This window comes from Delphinus delphis, chromosome 6 (assembly GCF_949987515.2).
Source record: "Delphinus delphis chromosome 6, mDelDel1.2, whole genome shotgun sequence".
NCBI lineage: Eukaryota > Metazoa > Chordata > Mammalia > Artiodactyla > Delphinidae > Delphinus > Delphinus delphis.
The window spans coordinates 66,475,228-66,497,022 of NC_082688.1; the positions used below are offsets into that span (position 1 = coordinate 66,475,228).

The 21,795-nt window shown below is 42.3% G+C and overlaps 1 protein-coding gene across 1 annotated transcript in view; it reads left to right on the forward strand.

Annotated features, from left to right (window-relative positions):
- Positions 1 to 358: 358 nt before the first annotated feature.
- The window catches only part of SH3GL2 (SH3 domain containing GRB2 like 2, endophilin A1), a 198,765-nt gene continuing 177,328 nt past the window's right edge, over positions 359 to 21,795 (forward strand). The window contains exon 1 of the mRNA XM_060013469.1: positions 359 to 536. Coding sequence (XP_059869452.1) covers positions 492 to 536 — 45 coding nt within the window. The 5' untranslated portion in view covers positions 359 to 491. The remainder of the gene's footprint in view (positions 537 to 21,795) is intronic.

The window sequence follows — 21,795 nt, forward strand, 5'->3', positions numbered from 1 at the left end:
TCAAAGGGCAGGCGGGCTGGTTTAGGCAGCGCCTCTGAGGCTACCTGGAAGCCGAGCAAGTCACCTGAGTCGTGCCGGTGCCTGGGCTGCCAACCTGCAGCCACCGGGCCGCAGTCTGCGGGGGCAGGAGGACACTCCCGGGGCGGGAGGACCCCCTTGGTCCTCTTAATCAGGCAGCCGACCCACGGGTGCGGCGGCGCCAGGTGCCGGTACCCAGGTAGCGCGTGGCCCGGCACCTGCCGCACCAACCCCGCGCCCGGGGCGGGGCTTCTCGCGTCCCCTTTAAGAGTGCGTATCGCTCGCCCCTGACGTCAGGGTGTCTCTCCGCACGAGCCCGCGTCCCGCGCCTCTCCGCGCCCCCGCGCCCACTGCCCCGGCGGCTGCACGAAGAGCTGCGGCTCGGCCAGCGCGCCGCACCGCTCGGTCCTCCCTCCTGGCTCCGCCGCCGCCCGCTCCCCGCACCGCAGCAGTCCCGCGGGTCCTCCTGCGCCATGTCGGTGGCCGGGCTCAAGAAGCAGTTCCACAAAGCCACTCAGGTAAGGCGCGTGACAGGTGCGCCGCGGGGCGGTCCCGGGAGCGGAGGGCGCGCTGGACGCCGGCAGCGGGCAGGGAGCGTGGGGATTACGGCCAGCAGCGAGCCGGGCCCGGCCGCTCCCCGCATTGCTCGCCCAGACCGCCGCGGCGGCGGCCCGGGCATCCCGGGGCTGGGAGCCCGCCTTGCGTCCCGCACCCCCGGCTCAGGGCGGCGCTGCGGGCATCCACGGGTCCCAGGCGTCCAGCCTAGTCGCTCCGAGTGTCGCCCCCGTATCGCCCAGCGCGGGCGCGACAGGGAGGGGGCCCCGGGGCAGCTTCGCCTCGGCGCGCAGGTGCCCGGGCGGCCCGGTGGGAGATTATGTAAAGTCGCCTTTTCCCTGGTGACCTTGCGGTGTTGGTGCGCCCGGCTGTCCCGGGATGTGCTGCCTGGGGAGGTGGCGCGCCCTGGGGGTGGCTGCGGAGATGCCCGCGGTCTGCGCTCTTCCCGTGTGGTCTCCGAATTCCGCCTTCCAAGGCATCCGCAGGCTCCCTAGGAATGGGAGGATGGGGCTTCCTTCTGGGAAGCTCGTGCGTTAACTTTTCCTTGCAGAACTCGGTCGTGAAACTCCTTTGAGGCCAAGGCTCGACCGGCAGTCTGCATGCCTATAAAAATTTCCCATGGGTTTTGCAGCCTTAACATTACCAACTCATCATGTATTTCAAAGTATTATTTTTAGTGAACCTTTTACATCTTGGATGTGCCCATCTTTATGGGGTTAATAAGCTGTGATTATAATAAAACTTCTTTAATTCAGATTTTAATAATTTAAATCTTGCTGGGCTGGGTTGAAGAATTTTACATAGGGAAAAATAAGTGAATACTTATAATGTGACCTATTTCTTATATAATGAGTATGGTTCCTTTTTTTTTTTTTTTTACCCTTCTGAAACAGTTCTAGTTTAAAATAAGAGGTCTTAAGCCAAGGACTTTGTTGACTTCTTTAAATATTTCACCTAATTTAGCCTTAAATATTTTTTTCATAGATTTGCCCATAATTAATGCTGAGCTTTCTCATAATTTCTCAGAGGTAGTGAGGTTTTTTCCCAGGCTACCACAATAAGTCCTATTATAAACCACCTCCAGAGAAGGTGAGGTTTATGTTTTACAGAATTTTGGTTAAGTTAGGGTTAGAGATGCAGCATGAAGTTCATCCCGTGTGCCCACGTGCCATCTCTATCACCACAGACCTGCCTTTATAGAATCAGTTATATTTGTCAACTTGGGAAATGGAGAAAAACTAAGACTATTTCGGTAAAAATTCCCATTAATGTATTTTTGCTTTTCACCTTGGATCTTTCTGAGACTTCTCTGCCAGAAGAAATATTTGTAAGTATAAGTGCATTGTTGGTGTAATTTGGAAGGCCTCTAATAACTTTATACTTCACATTCCTTCAGGTTTACAGAAGCAGCATATGTGCTATCCAGAAATTGTCAGGCAGGATTTCTTTGATGTCACTAACCTTTTTTATTTCTGGTACTTGTCACTTCTATAAAGCCTCACCCCACCCCCAGCACCAAATTGACTAACACCACATCCTTTTTCCACTTTGATTCTGAAGACTTCCTTTGCAAACCCTGGTGTCCTACAAGGCAGTTGGGAACCTTGGCTTTGGAGTGGGAAAGGCTAAGGATTGACCCATCTCTGCTGTCTATGACCTTGAGCAAGTTATTTAACTTTTGAATCTCTCCTTGCTAGAATGAGCATAATAACCATTTCTTAAAATTGATGTAAAGATAAATGAGTTTTTAGAACACACATTTTAAAATGTTCAATAAATGGTATTAACATTAAAATAATTTTTTTAGTATAAAATACTGTCCTTTATATTAGTAATAATGAGACATGAGGAAATTATAGAAGCTGGAATTTCTAGCTTTGCTACCTTAAAAAATTAATCAAACCACTCCATTTTAGCTAAATTGTGAAGTTACATGCAACTTTGAAGTTCAGAATAAAAACTTGAATTGTGGTATGAAAGAACTTCTCAGAGCCTTGGAGGAGGTCTGCTTGTGATGAGATGAGATTAGTATTTATCACACTAAATCCAGATGCAGAACCACTGTGTCATTTTCATTTTTTTACTGAAAAGCCTTTCATTTTAAAGGGGAAGTGACGCGCAATCCCTTATCCATAACTTAACGTAGCACAATCTTAGAAAGCCCAAGGCAAATGTTATTCTCCCTGTGCATGTGTGGGCATTTTCAAGGGTGTGTAAAGCCAGCGCTAATGTTTGCATGTGACGAAGATATTAGGGGAAATAGCCATGTCCTACTTTTTAAGCCATTTTCCCCCATACAGTTCCATGAACTTGATCTTATCTACAGAGGAAACTTTAGACCTAGAATTACTCCGTTTTGAGAATGGATATGCTAGATTAGGTACACTGTGTTTATAAGTGGAAGGCTCTGCTTCAGGAACATTTCTCTGGTCTCTGTGAAATTCAGTGTTTTGCTTATGTTTGTGAGGGATGGTATTTGTACTAATAAAGCAGTTTATTTTCAGTGTTTACCCACTGATTGGAAATCTCTGAATTAGATGTGTCACCACTGTTCTCTTGGTTTGGAAGTGATTATTTCTGCCTTGTTGCTGACAATTATTTTCAACATCTCTGCTCTTTGGAGGTTAAAAAATGCCTTTGCCAAATAAATTTTATTAAAGGGGAAAATCCTTCAAGCTTGAGAACATGTTAAAATAGCAAAAATTGATCATCTTTTTTACTTGAATATAATTTATTACTTAATTGCTCATAAAGATGTAATTTATCATGCAATTAGAATAAATAAGATACAGTTTTTTAAACTATAAAATAGGGCAAATGAGCATGCATTATTCTACTTTAGTGAGTTTCATGTATATTGAGATTTCATTTTAGCAAGAGTAATGCCATTTTTTTTCATTTGTTGGTTTAAACCAGCAGCAGATTAGGTAAAAATAGCTCTCCGGTTCCAGTTAACAAGCTGTTCTTACAAAATCTATACTTTTAAAAAAACTTTATCAAGCATTTAATATGGACACACCTTGCTGTAGAGTGAAAGGTTCTTCAGAGTATTATTTGTTAGGTCCCTGTATTAGTTTGGTAGAGTTGCAACAAAGTATCACAAACTGAGTGCCTTAAACAACATGAATTTATTGTCTCACACTTCTGGAGACAAGGTGTTGGTAGGGCTATGCTTCCGCTGAAGGTACTAGGCAAGGATCTGTTCCAGGCCTCTTTCGTAGCTTCTCGTGCTTTGTTGGCAATCTTTGGCCTTTCTTGGTTTGTGGACACGTCACCCCGGTATCTGCCTTCATGTTCACATGGTGTTTTCCCTGTCTGTCTATGTCCAAATTTCCCCCTTTTGTACGGACACCAGGACAAGGGCAGATTGGGGGCCCAACATACCTGATGAGTATGACCTCATCTTAAGTAACTATATCTGCGTGACCCCATTTCTAAATAAGGTCACATTCTGAGGTACTGGAGGATAGGACTTTGGCATACGAATTTGGAGGGGGGACTAATCAGCCTATAACAATCCTTATTTTCCTAAAATCATTCACCACAGTGTTCTTCTAAACATTGTGTTCGATTCAATGTAAAGGGACAACTCAGTCTGTAAATAGTAACTTTTTATTGCATAAAATGAGAAATGCTTTCGTCTTTTCAATGAGTTTGGTTAGACTATATACCTATTATAGACTATACCTTCTGATTTTTTTAAAGGATAAAACATATTTGGTTAGCCTGTGTTAATTATGATATAGTCTGGTATGTAATTATTGTCACACTCAGATTCTTCAACTGGAAACATTTAATTACATTGGTATTTTATGCTTTTCTGTTTTAACTAATTTCTTCATGCTTTCCTCACATTTAAAACGCTGTGTTTTATATAGATGTTTTGCTCTGGAGAATGTTACATGAATCTGTTTATGCATTTGTTGATTCGGTGAGACTTAAAACTGGTTGAGGTATTTAATTAAATATATAATTAGTTATGACTCTGAGTGAGGTTCTCAGTTCCTTAATTGCCTGCTCTAAGCAGTAAAATCTCTGCTGCCTTCACAATTTTGAGTATGACTTACCTCTATCCCTGCAGGTTCTTAGCCTGGGGTCCATAATAGACTGCAGAGGGCCTATTTATTTGTTAAAATTATGCCACATTTTATATGTGCAGTTTTCTGTGGGAGAGTGTCCTTAGCCTATCACCAGATTTTTAAAGGAATTCCTAATCCCTACCTCTCTTCTCAACAAAGTAAAAATACATTATAAGAAGTTGATCATGTCATCAGGAGAGAATGAGATGGTCCTTATAATAGTGATCACTCCCTCCATTCTTTTTATTTATTTATTTATTTATTTATTTCGGTACGCGGGCCTCTCACTGTTGTGGCCTCTCCCGTTGCGGAGCACGGGCTCTGGACGTGCAGGCTCAGCGGCCACAGTTCACGGGCCCAGCCGCTCCACGGTATGTGGCATCTTCCCGGACCGGGGCACGAACCCGCGTCCCCTGCATCAGCAGGCGGACTCGCAACCACTGCGCCACCAGGGAAGCCCGACTCCCTCCATTCTTTACTGGGCTTTACAATGTCTGCTCAGAATGCAGCCTTCTCTGAATGAATTTTAGGGGCAATCAAATATTAAAAAAAAAAAGTTTCCAAAGGTGTCAGAATTGAATGGGATGTTTGTGATAATTTATATAATAACCTTCTGATACACTTGGCAAATGGACCTGTGGGGTGTTTAAACTGAAAGTGGTGACTGAGAATCATTTCCCTTGCGACTGAGATTCTTCTTGATTGAAGTTTTTTTCGTGGACACGGTTATATTTTTGCAAGGGCTCTCCCCTCACAGTGATTCTTTAATGCTTTAAATTGAGTTTATATGAATTTTGGTGCCAGTCTACTTGGAACATTTAAAGTACCTCCCAGATTAATTGGAAATACCCTTGAAAATGGCAAGGCTTGGTTGGGGAAAATGGTGACTGTTTTGGGAAGAAATGTCATTGTGGAAGGAGGGCTTAACATTGGGATGCTTAAGCTGGCAGAGCAGATTCCACTCTGCTGAGCCTGGCTGCATAAGGGCGTCAGGAGCCCTGGGCTTTCTTTACAGTGGGTGGTTTGAGGAGGTGAGCAAGAAGGGTAAGGCCACAGGTAAGTAAATAATGAGAATTGTGTGAGTTGAAGAACAGCTCCAGGGTTTAAAGTGGTGGGGCTTTCCTAGGGATGAGCGGTCCTTCACAAGTTAAGGCCGGATGGGCAAGATTCTGGGGGTTAGGAAATTAAAGGATTTCCTTGGCTTTCCTTTTTCCCCCTTTCTGTTCTTTTAATCCTTTGTACCCTTGTTTGTGTTCTTTTATGTGATGACCCGTCGGGTGTGGCCACAAGTGGGGAACACAGAGGTTTAGGAAAACAAAGTTTATTATACTCACAGGTCCTAGAGAGACAGAGTCACTGCACACTGAGAGAGGTCACAGGGGAGGAGGGCCAGGAAAGTGGGCTCAACCAAGCAGGTGGGAGCCAAGAGAGAGGACGAAGACCCGTGGACAAGCCACCTTTATGGAAGGTCAGGGTGGAGTATGCAAGAAAAGGGATGAGGGAATTTCCTTTGTGCATGAGAATGTTACTAGGTCACGGTCAGGGGCAGGCAGAAAAACAAACCTTGTGGTGTGGCCCACCTTATCACACAGGTGCACTTAGTCAGCTGGGTGGGGTACTCACAGCTTGAGTGTGTGGGGATGTTGAGGGAGCAGGAAACAAAATAGGAAGTTTTAAAAACTTTACAGTACAGCCTTTCTCTCTCTCGCACTCTTTTTCTTGGTTTAGATTTTCTTTATTTCCCTGACCAGTTTGGAGCCAAAATGTTTGAGTGATTTATATGGTCTATAATGGATAATAAAGACTAAGAAGAGAGCTGTGTATAGCTGTACCTATTAAAATGTCATGTTGTGAGACCCTGTCAAGTATTCTTGCAGACTATCAACGAAATATTTTCAAATGATATTGAAACTTCAGCTGAGTCTGATGCTTTGGGAAATTACTATTTATGAAGATTTTACATTTAGTACAACTTCTAAATTCAGAATATGATGTTCTCGTGCTTTGCTCTCACCTTTCTCCTCTAGCCCTGGGTCAAATCATATATGGTATATGACTGTGAAGAAGCTATCTGTCATTCTCTAGAGCCACTCAGCTCCTTGGAGGTTTGCTCAGATTACTTTCTAGCCTCTTCTGACTTGTGATATCTGAAAGAAACAGAAGTATCTTTCTTATAATTCAAACTGAATTTACAAATAGATCCTAACTGGAGCAGCTTAAGCAGTATCTCAGTATCAAGGTACAGTTCTTGTTAGGCACATACGGGTAGTTTGCCTTTGCTTTTCAGTGTACAGGAAAGATCACCCACAGTGAACACTCCCACTTGGGAAAAGAAAGAATGGGAATCATGGCAGTTATGGTCCATAACAGTGATGCCATCTGCTGAGTAAGGTGAAGTCCCCCGCCCCTACAGTAGAGGAAGTTCCTTGGTTTTACCCTGTTTCTGCAATCTGGGAAGAACTCTTTGGTTCTTTCTTTTATTTGGCCAAGTCTAAAGAGAGTGACAAGGAGTGTGGCCTCTGGGAGCTGCAGAGCTTCTTTAGGTGGCTTCCTGTTTATGTAAATTTGGGGGTCACTTTACAGTCACAGGCTTTTAACTACTCCTGGCTCATGGTTGATTTGACCAATAACATTTCTTCAAAAACTTAGAAGACTTCTGATATGTTTTATTCTTGTCGTTCCACTTGCCACTTACCACAGTGGAATCTTTTTGTTCCCCGCTGGATCCGTTTGACCTTTTTTAGATCTCATTTTCAACCAGGACATTTGGTTTTGTTAATCTGAACTTTGCATGAAGTCCTAATGCTTTGGTTTAACCAAGGGGTCTTAAGGGATCTTTGTTGCTCAAACTTCTTTCCATTCTTATTTCCTGTTATTTGCTTCAGGGATCCAGGATGACTAGGGTTCCGCCATCTTTTTTTTTTTTTTTTTTTTTTTTTTTTTTTTTTTTTTGCGGTACGCGGGCCTCTCACTGTTGTGGCCCCTCCCGTTGCGGAGCACGGGCTCCGGACGCGCAGGCTCAGCGGCCATAGCTCACAGGCCCAGGCAGTCCGCGGCATGTGGGATCTTCCCGGACCGGGGCACGAACCCGTGTTCCCTGTATCGGCAGGCGGACTCTCAACCACTGCGCCACCAGGGAAACCCCCGCCATCTTTAACACATGGTTTTCAAGATCGCCAAAGGGAAAGAGTGTGTCGGATCAAGCATGGGAGATTTTCACGGGCCAGACCTGGAAGAGGAATGTGGCCGGCAGGACATTAAGACCTTCAGTGACCCTCCCTCTTGTATGGTCCCCTCCCCTTTGAGTGTGGGTCAGCCTGTCACTATGAAAAGATGTCCCTCCTGAGATTATTACTTTATAAGGCAAAAGGGAGATTATACGATTGGGCTTAATCTAATCACATGAGCCCTTTAAAAGAAGAGCATTTTTTTCTGGCTGGTAGCAGAAAGGGAGGTCAGAGAGGACTGGACATGCTGTTGCTGTTCAAAGATGAAGGGGCCATGTGACAAGGAGTGTACTTAACTCTAGGAGCAGAGAGCAGCTCTTGGATGGCAACCTGCAAGGAAACAGGGACCTTCTAAGGTCCACAGCTTTTAAGAACTGGCTTTTGCCAACCATGTGAATAGAAGAGATTTCTTCCCCGGAGTCAGCAGATAGGAGCCCAGTCTAGGTGACACCCTGTGGCCTCGTGAGACTCAGCAGAGACCCAGGCGAGCTGGCTCAGTCTTATGACCTGTAGAAGTCTGAGCAAAATAAATGGCTGTTGTTTTAAGCTGCTAAGTTTGTGGTAGTGCGACAACAGAAAACTAATAGAAGGAACAATCAGTTACGTTTAGGTTCAGTTTGCTGGAACTTGTAACCATGGAATACCTAAATGCAAGGGAAGAAGGGAGGAGGCTGGGAACTGTGGTCTATCGAGTGTACCCAGAATGTAGAAGTGGGTGTTGGTAAAAATCTAGAAGCCTTTGCGATGCCTTGTGTCTATAACACATTCATTTGTATGGGTGCTTGTGTGTGTATATGTGTACACACACATATACATACAACGTAAACACGCACACATAAAATTTAAGTCTCATTTGCTGTCAGTCTTATTGCATAAGGTTCAATATTACATATGCCTCTTTTAATACATGTTATATTTTACAGTTTTTTCCCCATGGTTAATTTGTTTGGTATTTTTCTCTGGTGAAACACAAGTTTCTTTTTGTAGTCCCTGATCAGTTTTAAACAGTGAAGCTGTTAATTACTTTCTGAGCATCCTCTTAGCTTGGTAGGCTGCTAGTGCAGTGACAGCTTCATTAACCTTGGAATGGGGAGAATGTGGAACATTGAACAGTTTTTTGAATTGTTAGTTTCCAACAAGGCTTCAGGGATCTTTACCAGTGAGAGCAGAGTGGTTGACTGTTCATCCCACATCTGTTTCTGTGCTTGTGGAAGGCTGATGCCACCACAGGTACAGTGAAATGCCCTTATCTTGTATGGGCACATTAGACAGCTACATGGTAATTTGAAGTTGTTCATTAAGTAGTTGTCGAGGGTTCCAGATGACTGTGGCACACGTTGTGTTGTTTGTGAGTGATGTGTTAGCTTCACGTTCTTTGACATGATTCCTGGATCCAAAGCCCTGAGTGGTTTTCTAGGTGTAGCTGGTGGGCAGTGCCAGACCTCTTTTGGAAAGGATGAGGTCTTGCACCCTGAGATGTCCTGTGCGGGCTTGGTGTCATTTGACAGCTTGGCCAGGGAGAGACTAGTCAGACAACGTTCTGTTTCTGAGTGAAGTAACCTAAAGGTGATGTATCCCGTAGGAATTGATTACACAATGAGTACAGCTTTCACCCTTGTCATTCCCTGCATTTACTGCTCACTGAAGTGACCCTGGAGTGCTTCTTTATGTTGCATGAATGTTGGCCATGTTTATAGTATTCATTAAACTGCTTAAGTGGCTACTTCTGGGCAACAGGGACCTGCAAACCCAAACCCTTGGCCGTGGCTGCCCTCCTTCACGTTTGTAGACTGACTGAGTGAAGTGCTTTCTGGAGATGTTCTCTTCATTACTGTTCCCAAGATTTTACTCATGCAAGTTAATATCTTGTTACCCAGAGATTCTATTCTGCTTCTTAACACTCAGCTTTTCACTTGAGTGCTGTCTCCTATTCCACTTTCTAATTAAGTTTAACAAAATTGTTTTTCATTAAGCTCTTTTCTGTCCATCTCATCCACTACTCTCTGTGTGACTTTGGTCCCTTTGAAGCTCACAGATACAGAATCTTTAGATTTTCTACTTTTTTTGCCCGTTACCTTTACCTTAAACCCAATCCAGAATTTCCAAAGAGATACTTATAATGCTCATCACCCACCTCTTTTCTAAATTTTTGGATACAGACGTGGAAAACTCCTTTTTCTTAGCTCCAGCAGAAGCTTGGAAAGCTTATCATTGTTTACAAAATTTAAATTGTTCAGCAAGTATTTTGTGATCATTAAGATGCATCTAATTCATTTTTATAAGCTCTTTCAGCTACTTTCTATGTCTCAAGATATGCACACTGAAATCATTTTGATCCATTTTCACCGTAAACCACCTTATGTGAAAGGATGTGTCCTAAACAGAAAGTTTATCATAAAATCTCTATAGCAATGCATTTGTCGAAATTTGATTACTGTTACTCTGCTTTTATGAGGCAATGAGTTATACTGCTATCATGTGATACGTATTGGCTTGCCTTTTATAACATTTAAATTATTGCTGTCTTACGTCGCTGTGTCTGCTGGTTGCTGCCGTGAGTGATTCAAGTGAATTTCTGTAGGCTCTTTTGATTTCTGTAGGCTCTTTCCATATGATTATGGTGGAGTAATTTGACTGTTTCCCATATTTGGCATTCAGCTTTATCTTCATGACTTTTGGACATCTGCATTCATCTTTAATTTACTGACTTAAACAAGGAATCGTTATCCTTTGATAAATGGAAAAACCACTATCACTTATCATAAATAGACGTATAGGAAATTATACAAAAAAGAGAGTCAAGTCCTACATACTCTTGCTTGAGGAAATCTGTGAGCTTGAAGTTTATTCTGCTTTTGTTAAAACAGGAGAGTAACAAATGTTAGACAAGCAGTAAATACCCTAACAATACACTGAAGCCTTTTTCCCTCACTAAATCAGAACGATTGTAAGAAGACTAAAGCAAATGATATCTTCATTGAGGGAATCAGTGTAATTGAGGATACAAGTCTGCACCAACTGTGTTGTTCAAAACTTGCCCCCTCCCACAGTTGCACTGTGTAAATGGTCGGCTCTTCTCTGACTGTCAGGGAATTTTCTGCCCATGATGTAATTTGATTATGTATCATAAAAGCCAAGGTCATTTGTTTAGAGCAGCACTGAGTCATCTGTTCTGTGCTTAATGTTCAGAAGGGTGCCCCAGGCGTGCTTCAGGAGAAGCTCTTGACATCCTGTAAAATACGGTAAAAGCCTGTCCATCATTAGGATAGTGTAAAACATGAGCAGTAGGAACCTCAGGATTAGAAACTCAGAGACCTCCGACATCCTCCTGGTTTTCCCATTCTGAGGGCCTGTGAGACCTCGGACGAGTCACTAGTCACTTGATTTCATCTCCACCCCCACAACCCCCAGTCCCTAAGTTCCACAGCCGAGGCAAGATGGACTTGGACGTGCGTGTAGGTTCTGACGTTCATGCTTCTGCTCTTGTTCGCCTCTGATTCATATCTGAGTGGAGCTATAATCATCTTTCTAAAGAGCAAATCTAACGTTGCTCCTCTGCTTAAAACTCATCAGTGGTCCTTATGGCTCCCAATATAAAGCCCTTGTCAGTCCCATGAGAGAGTTTGGAGTGTGGTCGGACGCTTTTTACCTACTTAGTCTCATCTCTCACAGCTGTGTAAGTGTGAGATTATCTTTTACCCCATACTGTACACACTTACCTGCTTTTGGGCCTTTGCACCATACTGGCCTCTTTGTGGAAATTCCCCTTCCCTCTCTTCCACTTTATACTTGACTAATCACTGCCTCTCTTTCAGGCCTCAGCTTGATAATTTCTTAGGTACCCTTCCCTCATTTGGTATGGGTTAAATGCCGTTCCATGTGCAATGAAAACTGCCCATAGTGCTTCTCTTAAGTATGGGGCTTGGCCCACTGCACTGCTTGTTGGTTTATTTCCCTGTTGGTATCCCCCAGTGTGGGTATAAAGAAAGGGACTCTGTTTTGCTCTTCATTGTTTCCCTAATGCCTGTTCCTTAGTGGGTACTCAATAGACATTTGTTGAATGAATACATCCTTCCTGTTTCTCTTCTACTTATCCATATTTATGTATGTTTAAAAGGGGTTCTCTTGTGTATGTATTTTTTTTGTTTGGTTTTTTTGCGGTACGCGGGCCTCTCACTGTTGTGGCCTCTCCCGTTGCGGAGCACAGGCTCCGGACGCGCAGGCTCAGCGGCCATGGCTCACGGGCCCAGCCTCTCCGCGGCATGTGGGATCCTCCCGGAACGGGGCACGAACCCATGTCCCCTGCATCGGCAGGTGGGCTCTCAACCACTGCGCCACCAGGGAAGCCCTGTGTATGTATTTTTTACTTTATTTCTGCTTAAAGATACATCACATATTTTGAGTTAATTTAGAAGTTGAATTAAAACATGCTCTTATAAAATTGTAAATTTTTAAATTTAAAATAAACTTCCTTAATTATAAAAATGGCTAACATGGTTGTTAACTCATTAATAACCCAAACCAACCCCATAAGGGCATTATTATCCCCATTTCACAGATGAGAAAACTGAAGCACAGAGTGGTTAAGTAAGTTGCCTAAGATTACGCAGGTTTGGTGGCAGAGTTAGGATTTTCGTCCAAACTGGCTAGTTTCAGAGCTGATAACTGCCAATAATTCTCAACTACGCGTCCTATTCCAGCCTTAAATGTCAAACTAAGAAATATCTGAAAGGGTTTAGTAATCAGTAAGATAAAGATGAACATCTTAATAGAAAAATTAGAAAAGAATATGGAAAGGCAATTCAGCTTTCCCTTGTTGTCCACAGGGGATTGGTTCCAGGACCTCCACGGATACCAGAATCCGTGGTTGCTCAAGTCCCTTATATAAAATGGTGTAGTACAGTTGGCCCTCTGTGTCTTCAGGTTCTGCATCTGTGGTTACAGAGGGCTGACGTTATAGGAAAGGACTACAAGTGGTCAGGATGCAAATATAAAAATCATGGAAATCAAACAGCAATATATGACATTTCTCATTATTTACATCGGCGTGGATTAAAGGGATGATAACGTTCTGAGTCAGCAAAGGTAAGTATGTGGGCTCTCGTTTGATGGTGGGAGTATAGATGTCAGCAGTTTTCTTCCTTGTAATTCTGTTTTTAGGACTCTATTTACAGAAAATAAATGTATGAGCTTGCAAAACTTGTGTACACAGTTGTTCATTTTAGTAGTTATTGTAGTGAAAAGTTGTAAAGAACCTAAATGTCAAATGATAGGGGATAGGGAGGTAAATCGTGGTATGTCTGTATCGTGGAATATCTACAGCTATTTTGTCCATAGGGGAGGATTTATCAGTGCAGGGAAGTATTCACGATGATTGCTAAGTGAAAAGAACAGGTCATAAAACAGATATGCAGTAGGCCTAATAAAGGGTAAAGAGCTACAGTAGTAGGTAAAAGACACTGAGAATTTATATGTCAGGCACTTTGCTATAAGATCATTTTTAAAATTAACATTTAAACAGTGGTTTTTCCTGGTCAGTTGGGCTTATGGATGAGCAGTCGGTGTTTCTGCATTTCTTAATCTTTTGTAATTAAATTTTATCTATCACTAAATTTTCTTTCCACTCCATCATCCTCACTTCTTATTCCCATCCCCACTTCCTCAGGTTAAATTGAAAGCAAGGAATAGAAGAATCTTGCAAGCCATCTCTGGGATTGGGAGCAAACCCCATTTCCAGCGAAGTTCTAGAACTGTCAATCAATGTAGGTCTGCTCCTCTAGGCGTTTGGCTTCACAGCATTAGAACACCTACCTCGCCCTCCATAGAGCCCTGGATTAAATTGTGCTGCTTGGGTTCTTTCTGAAGGCGTGGCTGCTTTTCCTGTTTCTTCAAGAACTGTAGAGGCCTCATGAATAAGAACGCTGCTAATGACTTTTGCTGCCATTTCTCTTGAATGATGTTTTCTTCTTCCAGATCCCTAGTCTTATCCTTAGGAAAGACAGTGTCATGGCTTTGACTCTGTTTTGCATAAAGGGAAAGAGGGTAGCTAGGACATGTATGGTATAAAAGAGTGCTTCTGCAAGATGCTCTCTGTCATTTGGTGTATACTGTCCAGCCTCATTCTTCAGCCCCTGTACCAGGAGTCTCCTGGGCATCTGTCACTTCTTAGCTTCTCAGCAAAAGGCCCGTAGGCAGTGCATCCCAGCAAAGAAGAATGAAGCATGGTGGAGACTCTCTAACAAGATAGGAGACATCCCAAGTGATTGCCTTTGAACATGAATGCAGAATTCTGTTAACAGCCTCTCGTGGGCTTCCTTCTATTGAGGATAGAAAATGCAGAGCTTAGGGCATAAATAGAAAAATTATACCTTCTTTGCACCCCAAGCAAAATAGAACAGAGTGGAAGAACCATGACCAGGAAACGCAGCCTCAGTCATGAGATGGGCCGGCCACCTTCAGCTTCCTCCCAAAGAGGACACGTCTGGCGGGATCAACCCGAGCACTGAGGGTGGCTGCGGGTTGGGTACCAGTGTGCCTTTATGGATAGTTTGGCTTTCTCTGGGGCCTGGCGCTCTTTAATGGCTTCAGTGAAAAGTGCTTCAAGCTCTTAAGACGAATAGGCTGTGAAGTCATTTCTGGATTAAAGCTTGTTTTTCCAGCCTTTGCAGAATCCCTTTAAATTTCTGGAGCCAATATTTGTAAGTTGAGAAATAGGAGTTGAAGACTCTGCCTCAAGAAATTTGTTTTCCAGCATAGTAATCCTGCATATACTAAACGGACGCTTTTACTTGCTGCAGAACTTCAGATTTTGGTCCTCTTAAGTGTTTTGAGACTTGAATATTTAAATAGATCCCTGAGAAAGAGTGATTTTTGAATTGAGGTATATGTAGCATGATAGAACTTTGTTACCTATGCATTCTGGTCTGTGCCCTTCTTAGGTGGTTCTCTGAAGAGTGCAAGAGTTTTGCAGGACATTTCTCTCATAATTGGGCATTACTGGTGGAAGGTGGGGTGTGAGTCTATTTGATTTGTAAGATTTTTAGAGCAGGTTATTAAAATATGCTTTTAAAGCTATTCAGTGAATTATCTTGATTTAAAAACTATCTCCATGCAAGATAGATTCTTACTTGTATCAGTATTTTAGTCTCTTTTTGTTCCTGAATGGACCGTTGGAATCCTGAAGTCTTGGTTATGGAGTACCCATGGACTGGGAAAAGGTGTACAATTCTGTTCCTGTAGATTAAATTACTACACTTTTTCATTATACTTCTGAAGATGCTTTCCCTTTGCCTCATGCTTCATTTCGTAGTGATTCTCACCCCAGCCTACCATCTCTGCAGGTAGTTTAAGGCCACTTACACTTACGCAGTGGTTCCCAAACCTGGGTGTGCGTCAGTCACACTTGGTTGCTACTGCATGGGAGTCTGAAATAGATGTGAGGAGGGGCACAGACATCGCCATTAGAAAACTCAAAACCCCTAAAACAGCTCCTCAGCTTTAGGGACTGCTGTCCAAAGGATCTTCTATTAATACAACAAGGGGGAGAGATACCTACCAAGACCAAATAAGTCTGAGAAGTATTGGAAACCAGGGTAAGCATGTGTCTGTACCGCAGGGCTTTGCTGAGCCTAACCATCACAAAATGTTCAGAGTCCTTAAAGCAGGGTTTGACTACGTACAGTTGATTTACTCATCCTCCTGCCTGTTTCCTCCCCGCTCCCCTTCTATTCTTCTTTTCCTTTTTTCCCTCATTCATTTCTCTTTTTTAAAAAAATTAATTTATTCATTTTGGGCTGGTTGGGTCTTCGTTGCTGTGCGCGGGCTCTCTCTGCTTGTGGCGAGCAGGGGCTACTCTTCGTTGTGGTGCGTGGGCTTCTCACTGCAGTGGCTTCTCTTGTTGCGGGGCACGGGCTCTAGGCGCGCGGGCTTCAGTAGTTGTGGCGCATGGGCTTAGTTGCACCGCAGCAGGTGGGATCTTCCCGGACCAGGGCTTGTACCTGTGTCCCCTGCATTGGCAGGCGGATTCCCAACCACTGCGCCACCAGGGAAGTCCTAGAATTTTCTTTTCTGATGCCAAACCTCTTCCGTCAAACGTTGGCAGTTGTTGTAATGTCGGGTTTTTTTCTTTTTTTTGTTTTGACCGCGCCCTGTGGCATGTGGGATCTTAATTCCCTGGCCAGGGATCAAACCTGCGCCCCCTGCAGTGGAAGCGTGGAGTCTTAACCACTGGACCGCCAGGGAAGTCCCTGTAATGTCCATTTTGAAATGCTGTGGAAGTCCCTCAGTCCACTGCTCACCCTCCCTCACCCCCCACCATCGTGGTTCAAGCTGTGACCCAGCATCTCTCCTGCCTCCAGTCAGGTCACATTTTAGCCAGAGGGATCCAAAGCTGACTATATCTTTGACACTTACGTGCTTAAAACCTTTCAATGGCTTCTGGTTGCACAGACTAAAATCCTAAATCACGAGCTGCAAGGGCCTGCCTGATCTGACCCTTGCCTCTCCACCCTGATTTAGTGCCAGGTTTCCACTCGCACTGTGCTCTGGTCATCCATCTGTCTTACAAACAGTAGGCGTTAAATCGATTACCTGCCGGGTTCTGTGCTAAGTTCTGAGTGTAGGGAGGTGAATAAAATACTCCTTCCCTGCCTTCGTGGAACTGGCAGCGTAGTGTGGGAGACAGACCGATAATCCTGCAAATGTATGGTTAGACATTGTTACAAATGCAACAAAGAAATGCTGGGGTGCCATGACGTGAGGTCATACCTGACGTCGTGCTGTGGAGAGAGACCACACTCCCTTCACGCCTAGGAAGAAGGTTCAGGGTGCTTATCAGGGGCAGTAGGGGAAGCTCTTACCAGCAGAGACAATTCCAAATGTGAGAAAGGGACCATTATTTGCACATAAAGAGCAGATGATGGTTTCAGAGATACCTGCATATGTTAATTCAGAAAGGATAGCCTTGAGGATAGATACTACTTCTTGTATTTTACTGAAGCTAGGATCTTGGAACATATCTAGCTGGAGTAGTTTCTGTTGAATAAGAAAGATTGTATGATCTGATCTACAGCAATAGCTTTCTTATCAAAGACCATATCTCTGGCTTTTCAGAGTGGATGATCATAGAGGGTCTCTCTGAGGATGGGAATTTAAACTGAGAAGAAACCAGCCCTTTGTGAAGTTGCCAGTAGAACAGGCAGATGTGGGACTCTGCAGCCAGGCCTTTGTGGCTGGATTGTGTGTGCCTGTCCTCCCCTCACCCTGGGGACACTTCAGTCCTACTCATCCTTTAGCCCTTAATGCAAGTGTTACTTCTTGGAAGCCCCTTCTTGGATCTGATAGATTAGATGAGGTTCCCCTTTAATCCGTTTACTGTGGTTTGATACTGTGCATTAATATTGTGGCCATTTGATTAAATGTTTATCTCCTTCACTGGTCTCTAAATTCCTGAAGGTAGGGATCAAGTTTCTCTTTGCTTACTTTTGGGGATGGTGATAAGGATAAGTAACATAAAAATAGTGCTTACCATTTAGCTTAACCCCATAAAAAACCTATGGGGTAGGTACTATTACACCCATTTTACTGATGAGGAAACTGAGGCACAGAGAGGTTAAGTGTCTTTCCCGAAGTAAGGCAGCTATTAAGTGAAATAAGTCAGACAGAAAAAGACAAATACTGTATAATATCACTTATATACGGAATCTAAAAAATAAAACAAACTAGTGAATATAACAAAAAAGAAACAGACTCACAGATATAGAGAACAGACTAGTGGTTACCAGTGGGCAGAGGGAAGGAGTGAGAGGCAAGGTAAGGGTAGAAGATTAAGAGGTACAAACTACTATGTATGAAATAAATAAGAGCTCCATCAAAAAACAAACAATCCAATTAAAAAATGGGCAGAAGACCTAAATAGACATTTCACCAAAGAAGACATACAGATGGCCAAGAGGCACATGAAAAGATGCTCAACATCACTAATTATTAGAGAAATGCAAATCAAAACTACAGTGAGGTTATCACTTCACACTGGTCAGAATGGCCATTATCAAAAAATCTACAAACAATAAATGCTGGAGAGGGTGTGGAGAAAAGGGAACCCTCTTGCACTATTGGTGGGAATGTAAATTGATAGTCACTATGGAGAACAGTATGGAGGTTCCTTGAAAAACTAAAACCAGAACTACCATATGTCCAAGCAATCCCACTACTGGGCATATACCCTGAGAAAACCATAATGCAAAAAGAGTCATGTACCACAGTGTTCATTGCAGCACTATTTACAATAGCCAGGGCATGGAAGCAACCTAAGAGTCCATCTACAGATGAATGCATAAAGAAGATGTGGCACATATATGCAATGGAATATTACTCAACCATAAAAAGAAATGAAATTGAGTTATTTGTAATGAGGTAGATGGACCTAGAGTCTGTCATACAGAATGAAGTAAGTCAGAAAGAGAAAAACAAATACCGTATGCTAATGCATATATATATATATATATATATATATATATATATGGAATCTAAACAAAAAATGGTACTGATGAACCTAGTGGCAGGGCAGGAATAAAGACGTAGACATAGAGAATGGACTTGAGAACACGGGGAGGGGGAAAGGTAAGCTGGGGCGAAGTGAGAGTGGCATGGACATATATACACTACCAAATGTAAAATAGATAGCTAGTGGGCAGCAGCAGCATAGCACAGAGAGATCAGCTTGGTGCTTTGCGACCTAGAGGGGTGGGATAAGGAGGGTGGGAGGGAGACGTGTGTATATGTGTACATATAGCTGCTTCATTTTGTTGTACAAGAAGCAATTATACTCCAATAAAGATCTAGTAAAAAAATTTAAAAAAATAAATAAGATACAAAGATATATAGTACAACATAGGGAATGCAGCCAATATTTTATAATAACTATACATAAAATGTAACCTTTCAAAATTGTGAATCAGGGACTTCCTTGGTGGTCCCATGGTTAAGAATCTGTCTTGCAATGCAGGGGACGCCTATTCGATCCCTGGTCGGGGAACTAAGATCCCACCTGCTGCGGGGCAACTAAGCCTGCATGCCACAACTAGAGAGCCTGAGTGCCGGAACTACAGAGCCCCCGTGCTCTGGAGCCTGCGCACCACAGCGAAAAGCCTGTGCGCCACAGTGAAAGATCCCACGTGCCACAGTTAAGACCCAATGCAGGCAAAAAAAAAAAAAAAAAATTGTGAATCACTGGGCTATACACGTGAAACTTATATAATATTGTACATCAACAATGCCTCAGTAAAATAAATAAAAACAAAACAAAAGAAAAGCAAACAAAAAACACAGTAACACAGCTGTTGATGGTGGAGGCAGAATTTGACCCTGGCAGTCCATCCTTTGGAAACTGGAGTAGACTTTAAATCAATCACTTAGTGTTTCATTTATTCAGTCAGTGGAGCAGAATAGAAGGTCTGGTGATAAGTAGTGCAGGTGTATTGTGGTAATTTGGTATACAATAAAGGCAGCATTTCAGATCAGTAGAGAAAAGAATGGGTTGTTCAGTAAATGATGTTTGGATAGTTATCTGTCCATTCGGAAAACTGGATCCTTTTATCACACTTTATACTGAAATGGATTTTAAGTGGTTGGAATGTATAAAGGTAAAAGAATATAAAGTAGTAAAAGGAAAATATGGGTTCTCTTGAACTGGAGAAAAACTTTCTGAACGTGATTGATAAGGTGCAGAGACTGTACAGTAAAGGTGGGCGATTTTTTGCTACATAAAAATGAAGAGCTTCTGAGTAGCAAAAGCATCCTAAATATGGCTGTAATGACTAGTGGGATTAAGATATGCAGCATACAACAGCTTTGGCAGGTGTGTGGGGTCAGGGGTTACTCTTATGTCCTGCAGGTTCCTCCTTTTTGGGAGCCACTTAGGCAATGTGTTGATATGTAAGTTCCCTTTGATTAAGGCATTTCTTAGAATTTATCACAGATAGGAAAGTAGGAGGTGTGGTCAAAGAGAGATGTTCAGAATTCATCACTGTGTTAATGGTAGTGAAATATTGGTGTGGTCATCCAGTGGATTTCTGTGTGGCTAATGAAAATGACGTAATCTAGATTAATTCACGAGAACACCTTTCCTTGATATCACCGGGGCCAGGGGGTAGATTTTAGCAAGATCTGTATAGTGTGAACCTATATGTAAAATTGTAGGCAGGACCTGTATCCGAACATGTGGCTGGGTGCATGTCCGGAATAAGGTTTACAATGTTAATAATTATCTCTAGATATGTCTTTTAAAAGTTTTCTCTTAAATTTTTTTGGATGTTATTTCTTTCAAAGGTATATGCTCATTGTTTGTATTTTGTTTTTAATAATAACAAAACTATCCGGAAATGAGAATAAATATCTAAGGTGTATTTTTTTCCAATCTGAACAATTTTCCAGCTTATGAAATAAAATAAAATTAAGACTTTTTTTATCCTTTTGTAAATATTTATTAAAATTTTTTATTATTTAAAGAATTTTTATGGAAGTATAGTTGATTTACAGTGTTGTGTTAGTTTCAGGTATACAGCAAAGTGATTCAGTTTTATATATATACATATATATACACATATATATGTGTGTATATATATATATATATTCTCTTTCAGATTCTTTTCCCTTATAGGTTATTGCAAAATATTGAGTATAGTTCTCTGTGCTGTACAGTAGGTCCTTGTTGGTTATGTATTTTATATACAGTAGTGTGTATATGTTAATCCCAAACTCCTAATTTATCCCTCCCCTCCTTTCCCCTTTGGTAACCATAGTATTTAAATTCTTATATCACTTATTTTTGGCTCCTATAAATGCTATTCCCACTTTTGTTCTTCCTAGCCACTGTATTAGGGATGTTTGAAGTATTCAGGGTACTGAACAGAAGGTCAAACCCAAGGAAGGAAATGGGGTTCAGAAGCATTTTCATTAAAATTGCATGAATACTGAAGTTTATTCCACAGCACAAAGCCTTACTGCATGAGCTGGATCAATGTTTAATGGAAACAGCCTTTTAAGCATTCTTAAACTCTCTGTTTTTAATTAAACATACTATGTTCTTTAGCCTTAAAAGATGGAGTAACTAACACAAAGGAAGGGAAAAAAAGCATCAGCGTCAAAGATAGGAGTATAATGTCGAAGGGAGAATTTCAAATAAAGCACCCACACACACCGCTCCCTCAGAGATAATATCAAACAGCACAGCTCGTTCAGATTCTGATCTTTTTTCAGTTAGATCTTCAGAGAACAGTTTAATAAAGCATTAATTATGTAGCAGCCCTACACACACTGTAGACAGGGATAATCTCGCTGCATAATTTTGCTAATGATACATCTATAGGATGCTATTTCTATCCTAATATATCTGTTCTTTAGTGACTAGGGGTAGGCTTATTTTAGAACCACAAGCAGCATTTGATATTCAACACTCTATCTGCTTCAATGGCTATATGTACCACTAATTTAGATTTTGTGGGGAATGGACTTCTAAGAATGCTTTTAAGATAATATGCAATGTGTGGACAAATTGAGGATTTTTAAAATAATTTTTACTCATTGTCCTAGGTGAGGAAGATTGGAAGGCAGAGCATAGGGAAGGACGGGATAAATTGTCTACATAGGTGAAAAATGCCACGTGAATTTAGGGTTTAGGGCTTAGGATATGGAGATTGTAATACGTTGATGGAGCTGCAGTAGGTAACAGATCTCTACAAATTTTTTTCTTTTTCGTTAGCTCTATGATAGAACACTGTGATTTTTTCCCCCTTTAATCAGTGTGTTCCTCAGCCTTTTAAACCATTGTATGCACGCATCACCCGAGCTTTTCTTTTTCTTGGATGCCTTCTGCGTGTTGTCATATCTTCATCTTTATCACAGCACTTGGCATCTTC